Source organism: Pristis pectinata, chromosome 15 (genome assembly GCF_009764475.1).
Source record: "Pristis pectinata isolate sPriPec2 chromosome 15, sPriPec2.1.pri, whole genome shotgun sequence".
Lineage (NCBI taxonomy): Eukaryota > Metazoa > Chordata > Chondrichthyes > Rhinopristiformes > Pristidae > Pristis > Pristis pectinata.
Window position 1 is genome coordinate 43733222 of NC_067419.1, and position 12281 is coordinate 43745502.

At 44.7% G+C, this 12281-nt stretch overlaps 1 protein-coding gene across 1 annotated transcript in view; it reads right to left on the reverse strand.

The window, feature by feature from the left end:
- dcn (decorin) overlaps positions 1-12281 on the reverse strand; it is a 78798-nt gene that overhangs the window by 13373 nt on the left and 53144 nt on the right. Inside the window, exons 4-5 of the mRNA XM_052030277.1 lie at positions 3585-3798; positions 1497-1610 (exon numbers count right to left, since the gene is read on the reverse strand). Of these exons, the coding sequence (XP_051886237.1) occupies positions 1497-1610; positions 3585-3798 (328 nt within the window). The remainder of the gene's footprint in view (positions 1-1496; positions 1611-3584; positions 3799-12281) is intronic.

The following is a 12281-nucleotide window of genomic DNA, read 5'->3' on the forward strand; positions in this document are numbered from 1 at the left end:
AGAAAGGTAAAATGGATAATCCCAGGAATTATAGAGCAGTGAGTCTTGCATCAGTGGTGGGCAAACTATTGGAGAGGACTCTGAGGGACAGGATTTATGAGCATTTGGAGAAGCATAGTCTTATTAGGGATAGTCAACATGGCTTTGAAGGGCAGGTTGTGCCTTATGAGCCTAAGTTTTCTTTGAGGAAGTGACAAGAGAAATTGATGAAGGTAGTGTGGTGGATATGGTATATGAATTTTAGCAAGGTGTTTGATAAGGTTCCCCATGGTAGGCTCATTTAGAATGTTATGAGGTATGGGATCCATGGAAAATTGGCTGTGTGGATTTGAAATTGGCTTGCCCATAGAAGGCAGAGGGTGGTTGTAGAAGGGAAGTATCTGACCTGGAGGTCAGTGACCAGTGGTGTTCTGCAGGGATCTGTTCTGGAACCCCTGCTCTTTGTGATTTTTATAAATGACTTGGATGAGGAAGTGGAAAGATGGGTTGGTAAATTTGCAGATAACAAAGGTTAATGGTGTAGTGCAGAAGGTTGTTGTAAGTTACAACAGGATGCAGAGAAGTGGCAGATGGAGTTCAATCTGGAGAAGTGTGAAGTGATCACTTTACAAGAACTAATTTGAAGGTGGAGTATGTGGTTAATGGCAGGATTCTTAGCAGTGTGGAGGAACAGATCTTGGGGTCCAAGTACATAGATTCCTCAAAGTTGCTGCACAAGTAGATAGGGTGGTTAAGGTGTATGGTGTGCTGGCCTTCATTAGCCAGACGATTGAATTCAAGAGCTGGGAGGTAATGTTGCTGCTCTGTAAGACTCTGGTTAGACCACACTCGGAATATTGTATTCAGTTCTGGTCACCACATTATAGGAAGGATGTGGAAGCTTTGGAGAGGGTGCAGAGGAGACTTAAAAGGATGTTACCTGGGTTGGAGAGCATATCTTGTGAGGAGAGGTCGAGCAAGTTGGGGCTTTCCTCCTTGGACTGATGGAGGATGAGAGGAGACTTGACAGGTATATAAGATTGAGAGAGACAGACAGAATGGACCTTTCCCCAGGGTGCAATGGCCATTACTAGAGATCACCTGATTAAGGTGTGTGGGGGAAAGTTCAGGGGAGATGTCAGAGGTAGGTTTTTAAAGTGGTGGGTGCCTGGAATGCACTGCTGGGGGTAGGGGCTGATATGATAGGGTCATTTAAGAGACTTGGATAGGCACATAGATGAGAAAAATAGAGGATTGAGAGGTGAAGTAAAGAGGGAGATAGATTGAATGGGATAAGATTTATATAGATCAGCACAACATTGTGGGCTGAGGGGCCCATACTGTACTGTTCTGTCCCCCATTCCAAATCCTTAATCTTCCCTGTTCCAACTCTGTAGGTAGATCAGCAAACTATTTAGCAGCCAATGAACAGATGAAGAACACATGAGTAAGAACATGCTGTGGTTCTGACAGGATGCACAGATTCCATTGAGCTAACTTGCTGGTTCACCCGTTACCTTTGGGGATAGCTGTGAGGGCTGCATCTGAAAGTCGAATAAAGGAGAGCTTCTTCAGACCTTGAAAAGCCCTGCTGTCAATACCAGAGTTCTTCAGGGGGTTGCTGCCCATTTCTGTGCAGTGAGGGGAAAAAAATTGAAAAGAAACATTATTAGAATTATGGAACATCACAGAACCAGGCAGTTTGGCCCATCATACCCCTGCCTGCTCTGACTACCCATTTACTCCCACACTTCTGCTTTTTCCCCATTGACCTATAAACTTCTTCCTCTAATTCCATTTCAAGCAGCATGTTCCAGTTGCACACTTTGTTCAAATATCTAAAGATATTGGTTTTTAATGGAGGATTAATAACTAAATGTATTTTTTCCTATAATTATCAAATGACAAAGACATCACAAATGGTGAAATGGGAGGGTAAATCACTGATCTAGGAAAATTGGAGTGAGATTAGGCCATTCAGCCCCTCAATCCCACCCTACCAGTTGATTAGATCATGGAGGGTGTGGTGGGAGATCTCCACTGCCCTTTATGTCCAGATATATCCCTGAATGACACTTTTAATATTCTTCCACCAGAGGAAGCCATCTACAGGGAGAGAATCCAACTTGTTCAGCTGCTACTTTCATTTTTAATACTCTAGAAAATTTTATACTTGAAATATTACTCGAGTGTGCAGTGGGCTTCCTGACCTGTGCCACACAGAGAGGATGAGTGGTTGGTTGGTTGGGGGGGGGGGGGGCAGAGGAGAAGGTGGTGGTGAGGAATGGGGGTTATGAGTGGTGGGGAGGAAAGGAATGGGAGGGGTGGTACAGAAGGAAACAAGATGGAAAGAATACTCCCAACCGTCATGAGTAGGGAGGAATATGAGAGAGTGAAAGAGTTGGGGGGAGGGGAAGAGAGAGACAAGATGCTTGGGGGGGGGGGGAAGAGGGGTGAGAGAAAGAAAAATGAGGGGAGAAGAGAGAAAACAAGAGAGAAATGTGATATGGTAGCAAACCTCATACATCTGAATACACAACAGCTCTTCAAAATCTATTCAACTACTAGAAGTACCTTAAGTGCCAGTGTGCCACAGAAGATCTGGTTCCTTTGTAATGTGTAATTCATACTTATAGTTTGATTCTGCTTTTCCCACAGCACAAAACTTATTAGGTAGGTAGGTGGGTGGGTGAGGGCCCTCTGAGTAAAACTCCTACCCCACCTAGTTTCTAGTACCCAGACTTCTTGCTGAGGAAAACTCGAGAACCTGACACCAACAGCTATAACTGTCCTCCCCACAAACTCTCATGAACAGCTGCATGGCCGTTTTCAGTACCTGCAATGGTTCCTAGATCTGAGAAGCACGGGGCCTCACCAGCATGTTTAAACACTGGACTGAAATTTAAGAACAAGTCACTTTATGACGGCAGTTTGAAGCTGCAAACTCAGACTTTAGTGGGCTCAGTCAATCAATTTTCATCACCAGTGCAGAGCCTCAAATCCCTAGAAGGGTCCATTTTGCAAATGCAACACTGCTTCTTCCATGATTTTCAATCTGCAGGTGCACAGGGGAGCAATGTTTGCCGGGGCTAGTGCAGCTCGAAGAACTGCTACCCCACAGCTCCTGCAACGCCAGTTCAATCCTGAGCTTGGGTGTTACATGGGATGTGTGTGTTCTCCCTGTACCATGTGGGATTCCTCCAACAACCCCCCCCCCCCTCACCGGCACTCTGCTTACCAAAGACTTGTGGGTTAATTGGCCACTGTAATTTGCCCCTGGAGTGTAGGTGAGGGGTAGAATCTGGGGGAGTTGATGGGAATGTGGGAGGAATGTAAATGGGTTCTGGATGGCCATCTTGGACTAGGTGGACTGAAGGACCTGTTTCCATTGCTGTATGATGATGAATTCCTGATTAGCAGTCCCAGGAGGGTGGCAATTTGAGGCAGAAACTCTGGGATCACTTCCTTCCCCCATTTAAACAACATCCCAGGAAGTATCATGAGTTAAGAGCAGTGCCAATCATTGGTGCGAAGTTCCAAGAGCTTGCCAGCATCAGGAGAGCTTGGTGCCTGACTGCAGCGAGTGTGAAAGCTGTGTGGCATACCCAAGGCATACACCTGCGACAGGTTGTCAAAAGCATTCTTCTTCACTTTGGTGATCTCGTTCTCGTGGATCCGCAGCTCTTGGAGTGAGGGAGGCATGTTGGCTGGGATTTCTTTCAGTAGGTTTTTGGACAGGTAAAGTCTCTGTAACTTCAGCAGAGGGGCAAAGGCTTTGGGATGAACGGTGCTGATCTTGTTGTTAACCAGGATCAAGGCCTAGGAGAGAAGGAGAGCCACCAAAATAACTCTTAGCATACCAACCTATCATTTTACATGGCTTGTGTACAACTTGTTCCACAAAAGTAATATTACCACCTTAGTGGTCAGACTTGAGCGTCAAGTAAATTATAGCCATACCTTCACATTCACTTTTCTTTTCTATGTTGGGCTCGTACCTCAAACCCAACCCCTAATCATCAACTTCTAAACTTGTATCAAAGCTTGGTTAGACCACACATGGATAACTGCACACAGTTCTGGTATCCATCCTCTGAAGAGGATACGTAGGCAATGGAGAAGGTACAATTGAGACCTACAAGAACAGTGACAGAACTGGGAGGTTAGGATTGTCAGAAAAGACAGTACAAGATGGGTCTCTTTTCTACAGAATAGAGTGCAGCCTGGATAGGGTGGACGTGGAGAGGATGTTTCCATTAGTAGGAGAGTCTAGGGTCTGAGGGCACAGCCTCGGAATAAAGGGACGACCCTTTAAAACTGAGTCGAGAAGGAATTTCTTCAGCCAGAGGGTGGTGAATCTGTGGAGGACAAGTCTTTGGGTGTACCACACATTGATGGGTTCTTGATTGGTAAGGGGGTTAAGGATTACAGGGAGAAAACAGGAGAATGGGGTTGAAGAAAAAAATCAACCGTGATTGAATGGTGGAACAAACTCGATGGGCTGAATGGCCTAATTCTGCTCCTGTACCCTATGGTCTGGATAGGTCCCTTCATGATTAAAGGCTTTGACAGCGTGGCTATCAATGATATTACCATGGCTGGCAGACACCAGAAGACAATTATTAATCCAATAGATTATTTAACTAGAGAGCATTTGCATGTGTTTTGGAACTCTGTATCAGGTGATTTAATGGAGGAAGATTTGGCTGCATCTCAGGAAAAGCAAGAGGGGGGAAAATGATAGGAAGGTTAAACTAATGGAGTTATCCGAGGAAGGTGGGAGATGGTTGACCATTTGGCCTGTTTCCAGATTGTACATTTCCATGAAAATCCATTTTCCCTGCCTTTCAATTGAGTAGTGGAGATGGTCCACAAGCAATGCATCCTGCTCCCCCCCCCACAAGGAGGTGTCTTGCCTATAATATCTTGCTTTATATCTGACTCCCCAAAACATTTCCACCAGTCAGTTCTGTGATGGGTGAATGCCCCAAATCCAATAATACTCAACACTCTCCAGAAAAATGTAGTCCACTTAATTGACAGTCCATCCGCCATCCTAAATGTTCGCTCCCTTCACCGCCAGTGCATCGTGGCTGCAGCATGGACTGTCTACAAAATGCACTCGTGTAACTTCTTCCACAAGACTACCCAAGCTCTCAGTCTCTACCATAAAGGACAAAGGCAGCAGGTGATCAGGAACACCACCACTGGCAAGTTTTTCACTAAGCCACCTATCATCCTGACATGGAGATGTATCAGTAATTGGTTTATTATTGTCACATGTACTGAGATGCAGTGGAAAAACTTGTTTGCGTGCCACCAAGACATCATTCCAAGCATAAGTACATCGAGGTAGTACAAACGGAAAACAGAATGCAGAATAAAGTGTTACAGTTATTGAGAAAGGACAGTGCAGGTAAATAAATAAGGTGCAAGGGTCACTAATGAGGTAGATTGAGAGATCAAGAGTTCAGCTTTATTTTATGAGCAGTCCTTTCAAGAGTCTTATAACAGTGGGATAGAAGCAGTTTTTGATCTTGGTGGTATGTGTTCTCAAGCTTTTGTACCCCATGGAAGGGGGGAGAAGAGAGAATGTCCAGGGTGGGTAGGGTCCTTGATTATGTTGGTTCCTTTCCTGAGGCAGCGGGAAGTATAGACAGAGTCAACAGAGGGGAGGCTGGTTTGTGTGATGGACTGGGATGTGTTCACAACTCTGCAATTTCTTGCAGTCTTGGGCAGAGCAGTTGCCATACCAAGCTGTAACATGTCTGGATAGGATGCTTTCTATGGTGCATCTGTAAAAATTGGTGAGGGTCATCAGGGACATGCTGAATCTCCTCAGCCTTCTGAGGAAGTAGAGGTGCTGGTGTGCATTCTTGGCCTTGGTGTCTACATGGCTGGACCAGGACAAGTTGTTGGTGATATTTACCCCTTGGAATATAAGGCTGTCAACCATCTCCACCTCTGCACCATTAATGCAGATGAACATACACTCTGCCCCATATCCTGAAGTCAATTACCATTCCTTCTTCATTGCTGGGTCTAGATCCTGGAACTCATTACCTAACACTCTGGGAGCAATTTCAAAGAACTGCTTTGATTCAAAGCAGTGACTCACCACCACCCTCCAAGGACAATTCAGGATGGGAATAAATTCTGGCCTTGTCAGTGATGCCTATATCCTAAGAGGGCGTTGAACCATAAAGTAACTGGTTGCTTTTCTGCAGCCCTAACCATGGGATGGAGAATCTCCAATTGGATTGCAATCTCTACCAACCCACTTTCCTTAAATTACTCAAGACTAATAGCAACAGAAAAAGACTTTGAAATGGTGCAATTTGACAAAATAGTTTTTTGTTCCACAAACACTAGCATCACAATTGAATTGCTCTTGGAAAGAGCTGCACTGCTCGTCAAGTGTTTATCATGGTAGGACTCCAGATAAATCAGAGGGATGTGGTTTAAGTAAGATCCAAGCATGTAACCTAGGTTAACCTGTCAGCTGAATACTTCTCGGCTTCTCGGTTGAGCTGTTAAAATGAGTCCATGTCTATTCTCTCACCAAAGGCTCTTGCAAATTTCTATGGATATACGGTGGAGAGCATCCTGACTGGTTGGATCACAGCTTGGTACGGAGGCTCCAATGCACAGGATCGCAAGAGGCTGCAGAGGGTTGTAGACTCAGCCAGCTCCATCACGGGCACAACCCTCCCCACCATCGAGGGCATCTTCAAGAAGCATTGCCTCAAGAAGGTGGCATCCATCATTAAGGACCTTCACCATCCAGGACATGCCCTCTTCTCGTTACTGCCATCGAAGAGGATGTACAGGAGCCTGAAGACTCAAACTCAATGATTTATGAACAGCTTCTGCCGTCGGATTTCTGAACAATCCATGAAAACTACCTCTTCCGTTTTTGTACTATTAAACTTTGTAATTTATAGATTTTGTCTTTGCACTGTACTGCTGCTGTAAAACAACAAATTTCACAACATATGTCAGTGGTAATAAGTGGGATTCTGATTCAGATGGAACTAGAGAGAAAATTTACCGGAATGTTGCCAGGATTTGGAGGCCTGAGTTATAGGGAGAGGCTGGGCAGGCTCAGTCTTCATTCCTTGGAATGTACAAGAATGAGGGGCAACCTTATAGAGGTGTACAAAATCATGAGAGGCATAGATAGGGTGAATGCACACAGTCTGTTTCCCAGGGAAAGGGAATCAAAAACTAGAGGGCATAGGTTTACGGTGAGAGGGGAAAAATTTAAAAGAAACCTGAGGAGCAACTTCACAAAGAGAGTGGTGTGTATGTGGAATGAGCTGCTGGAGAAAGTAGTTGAGGAAGGTACAATATCAATGCACCATAGAAAGCATCCTATCTGGATGCATCACTGCTTGGTATGGCAACTGCTCTGTCCAGGACTGCAAGAAACTGCAGAGAGTTGTAGACACAGCCCAGCACATCACGGAAACCAACCTCCACTCCTTGGACTCTGTCTATACCTCTCGCTGCCTTGGTGAAGCAGCCAACATAATCAAAGACCCCACCCACCTGGGTCATTCTCTCTCCTCTTCCATCAGGCAGAGGATACAGGAGCCTGAGAGCATGTACCACTAGGCTCAAGGACAGTTCTATCTCACTGTAATAAGACTATTGAACATTTCCCTTATATGATGAGATGGACTCTGACCTCACGATCTACCTTGTTGTGACCTTGCACCTTATTGTCCACCTGCACTGCACTTTCTCTGTAGCTGTGACACTTTGCTCTGTACTGTTATTGTTTTTACCTGCACTACCTCAATGCGCTCTGTACTAACTCAATGTAACGAATTGACCTGTACAATCAGTATGCAAGACAAGTTTTTCACTGTACCTCAGTACAAGTGACAATAATAAACCAATACATGCATTTAAGGTGAGGGGGGAGTTTAAATGAGATGTGCAGGGCAAGTTTTTTTTACACAGAGAGTGGTGGGTGCCTGGAACAGGCTGCCAGGTGTAGGGGTGGAAGCAGATATGATAGTGGTTTTTAAGAGGCTGTTAGATAGACACAGGGACTGGAGGGATATGGATAATGTACAGGCAGAAGAGATTTAGTTAAATTTGGCATTGTGTTCAGGACAGACATCATCGGCCACAGGGTCTTTTCCCTGTGCTGTACTGTTTCATGTTCTGTTATCGGCTTCACCAAAGTGCAAGCATTCAGACACTGTACTCGTACAATACTACTCCTTGGAGAATTCCTCAGTAACCTCCTATCAGGCATTGCCAGACTGTAACCTTTGAAGGTTTCTGAAGCCTCTTGCACAAAGTACATGCTACCTCTGGAAGCTGTTCCTCACCAGCCTGTCCAGGATTCCCCCCACAGCCCTTCCATCATTACTGCATACAGTGCTCATGCAGCAACACTCCCCAGTAGCTAGAAGAGTGCTACAATGTATGCATGTCTAATTAAGGGCTGGCTAGGGTTTGCTGCTGTGAGATTAATGCTAAAACCTTGCATTAGATCAGGACAGTAGCACTCACCAAAACTGGCATGCGTGTGTTATACAGGGAACCTGGTGACCTTGTAAATTAAGACCATGATGTGTACAGGACTTCTAAAAACAGCCTTTGGGGGCTTCAATGCTCTTTTAACACTATCAAAGTATGGTAAAGTAGTTTTTAGGGAATAGGGTTAACTCATTGTCTAAATCTTCTTCCCTCCCCATCCCTCTCTTTCTCAGGGGCCATTCTCATATCTGCTAAATCTGCCCCAACACAAGCTGAGAAACACAAGCTACGTAAAGTTATGAGGGGCAGAGATAGGGTGAATGCATTCAGTCTTTTTCCCAGGGTTGGTGAATCGAGGACTAGAGGGAGGTGAGAGGGGAGAGACTTAATAGGAAGTTGAGGGGCAATTTTTTTTTACACAAAGGGTGCGTATGTGTGTGTGGAATGAGCTGACAGAGGGAGTGGTTGAGGCAGGTACAATAACTTTTAAAAGACAGTTGGACAGGTACATGGATAGGAAAGGTTTAGAAGGTTATGGGCTCAATGCTGGCATATGGGACTAGCTTGAATGGGACACCTTGGTTGACATAGACCAGTGGGGCTGAAGGTCCTGTTTCTGTCCTGTAAATCACCACATCTGTAACCAGAAATGAGCATAGGACCAAGATCTGTCTTATTTACTATTTGTCCTTCAGAGATACATTCTGGGGTCTAATAAGGGCAGGATATACACCATGAATGGTCAGGCCCTAGAGAGTATTGAGGGGTAAAGGGGCTTCGATGCACAAGTCCATAAATCCCTAGTAGTGGCAGATAAGGTGGTGAAAAGGGCATGTGGGACGCTGGCCTTCATTAGCCCAGATATAGAATACAAGAGCGTGGAGTTTGTGGTACAACTATAACATTTTGGAGATGCAAGTTTTTAACCCTATCAGAGATATCCCCTCCTCTACCACCATCCCTGCAGCTTAACGAGCTTCCTTAGTCTCCTTCCCGGTTCTGACGGAGGGTCTTCGAACTGAAACATTAGCTCTTGTTGTCTTCCCACGGATGCCACCTTACTTGCTGAGTGTTTCCAGCATTTTCTGATTTTATTTTAGATTTCCAGCATCTGCAGTTTTTGTTTGATTTTCAAATATTTTAATGGGTTTGTCAAACATGATTTTGCTTTCATAAATCATGTCTGATACTGCCCAATTCTATTATTTATTTTCAAATGCTCTGTTATTATCTTCTTGGTAATAGCTTCCAGCATTTTGTCTACCATTGATGTTAGGCTGAGTGGTCTGTAGTTCTAGAGAAACAAAGGACTGCAGATGCTGGAATCTAGATGAAAAACACGATGATGCTGAAGGAACTCAGCAGGCCAGGCAGCATCCGTGGAGAAAAGCAGGCGGTCAACGTTTCGGGTCAGGACCCTTCTTCAGGACTGAAGATAGGAAAAGGGGAAGCCACAAGGGGACACACAAGAGACTGCAGGTGCTGGAATATGGAGCAAAAAACAAAGTTCCGACACAGGGTTTTGACCAGAAACGTTGACAATTCCTTTCCCCCCCACAGATGCTGCTCGACCCGCTGAGTTCCTCCAGCAGATTGTTTGTTGCAAAAAAATAAATTCCTGAAAGAACTCAGCAGGTCAGGCAGCATCTGTGGAGGCAAAGGGATGGTCGATGTTTCAGGTTGAGATCCTGCATCAAAATATCCTGTATCAAAATATCCTGTTACAGGGTCTTGAGCCGAAATATTGACCATCCCTTTGCCTTTGCAGATGCTGCCTGACTCGCTGAGTCCCTCCAGCAACTCATAAGGCTTTGGTGTTGTATTTTGTGTCATTGTGGTCGCCACACTATAGGATGTGACTGCACTGGAGTGGGTGCAAGAGGAGATTCACCAAGATGTTGCCTGGGATGGAGCAGATGAGGAGAGACAGAGGTTGGGTTTGTTTTCCTTGGAGCAAGGAGGCTGAGGGGGAATGTGATAGAGGTTTACAAAATTATGAAGGGCACAGATAGAGTGAGAAACTTTTTCCCAGTAATGGAAATGACTAAAACCACAGGGCATAGGTGTAAGGTGAGGAGCAAAAGGGTTGGATAATATAAGATACCTTTATTAGTCACATGTACATCGAAACACACAGTGAAATGCACCTTTTGCATAGAGTGTTCTGGGGGCAGTCTGTAAGTGTCGCCACGCTTCCAGCGCTGACATAGCATGCCCGCAACTTCCTAACCCATACGTCTTTTGGAATGTGGGAAGAAACCGGAGCACCCGGAGGAAACCCACGCAGACATGGGGAGAACGTACAAGCTCCTTACAGACAGTGGCTGGATTTGAACCTGGGTCGCTGGCACTGTAATAGCGTTACGCTAACCGCTACACTACCATGCCTAGAGGGGATACGAGGAGAAAGTTTTTCAGCCAGAAGTAATCTGGAACGAACAGCCTTAGAAGGTGGAGAGAGGCACTCTCACCACATTTAAGTAGTATCTGGATGAGCATAAGTTAAGAGGCTGTAGAGCAAGTTCCTGTAAATAAGATTAATATGGATAGATAATTGATAGTCATCATTGCCATGATGGGCTGAAGGGCCTGTTTCTGTGCTGAATGGTTCTATGGCTATGATTCTATCATTCGATGAATGATTCTATTCATAAAATCATGAGGCATGTACCTAAGGTGGATGTCACAGTCTTTTCCCCAGGGTAGGGGAGTCTAAAACTGAAGGAGAGGGTATAGATTTAAGGTGAAAGGGGAAAGATTTAAAAGGGACCTGAAGGGAAATTTGTTCACACAGAGGGTGGTGTGTGTACAGAAGGAGCTGCCAGAGGAAGCTGTAGAGGTGGGTACAATTACAAGGTTTAAAAGACATTTAGTCAGGTACATGGACTTATGTATGTTGTAATTGTTTGACACTAGCAAAGGTTTAGAGGGTTATGGACCAAATGCAGGCAAAGGGGACTAGCTCAGATAGACATCTTGGTCAGCATGGACGAGTTGGGCCAAACGGCCTGCTTCTGTGATGTATAACTCGATGGCTATAACCAATAGAAAAGTGAACACAGTGAAAATCAGTCTGTGCTCCCTCAAATTTCATGGGATTTTTAAAAACAAGGTAAATAAATCACAAAGCTAATGGAATCGTTCAATTTTTTCCATTCTGCAGTGTTATGGTTTCTTTCTCATTGCAAACTAAATCTTTGGTTCATCGTGGACGCTGCGATAGGGAAGCTTCCACATCAGAGATTACCTGCCAGCTAAAAGTTCTGAACTTTGCACACCAGCTGTTGCTACGGTCTTTATAACGAAACCACAGAGAGAACTAGTTAGCCTGGCCTCACCTGAATTTTATTGGTGCTGAGACTAAGTTAGAAAAATTAAAGGCACAAAGTTAGTGGTTTATGACCGTCCTGGTTAGTGGTTTTGATCAGGTGTGTTCTGTAATCTCCTTGGGTTCCCTTAGGACTCATAGCAGTTAAATGTTATGCAGGTCTGAATTTCACTCGAATGACATTGAAGAGGATTTACGAAGGTTGATTCATGAGAAGATCAATTTTATTTTTAAGCAAATGTGAATGACTTTTGAGGAATGGCTAAAATGGTCATTATAAATGTCTTCTGGCACAATTCTTTTAATGTTCTCACTACTCGTTTCATAGAACAGTACAGCACAGGAACAGGCCCTTCGGCCCACGATGTCTGCACTGATCCTGATGCCAATTTAAACTAGTCCAGTCCACCCGCACAAGGTCCATGCCCCTCAGTCCCCTGCCTGTTCATATGTCTATCCAACTGCCTCTGAAACATTA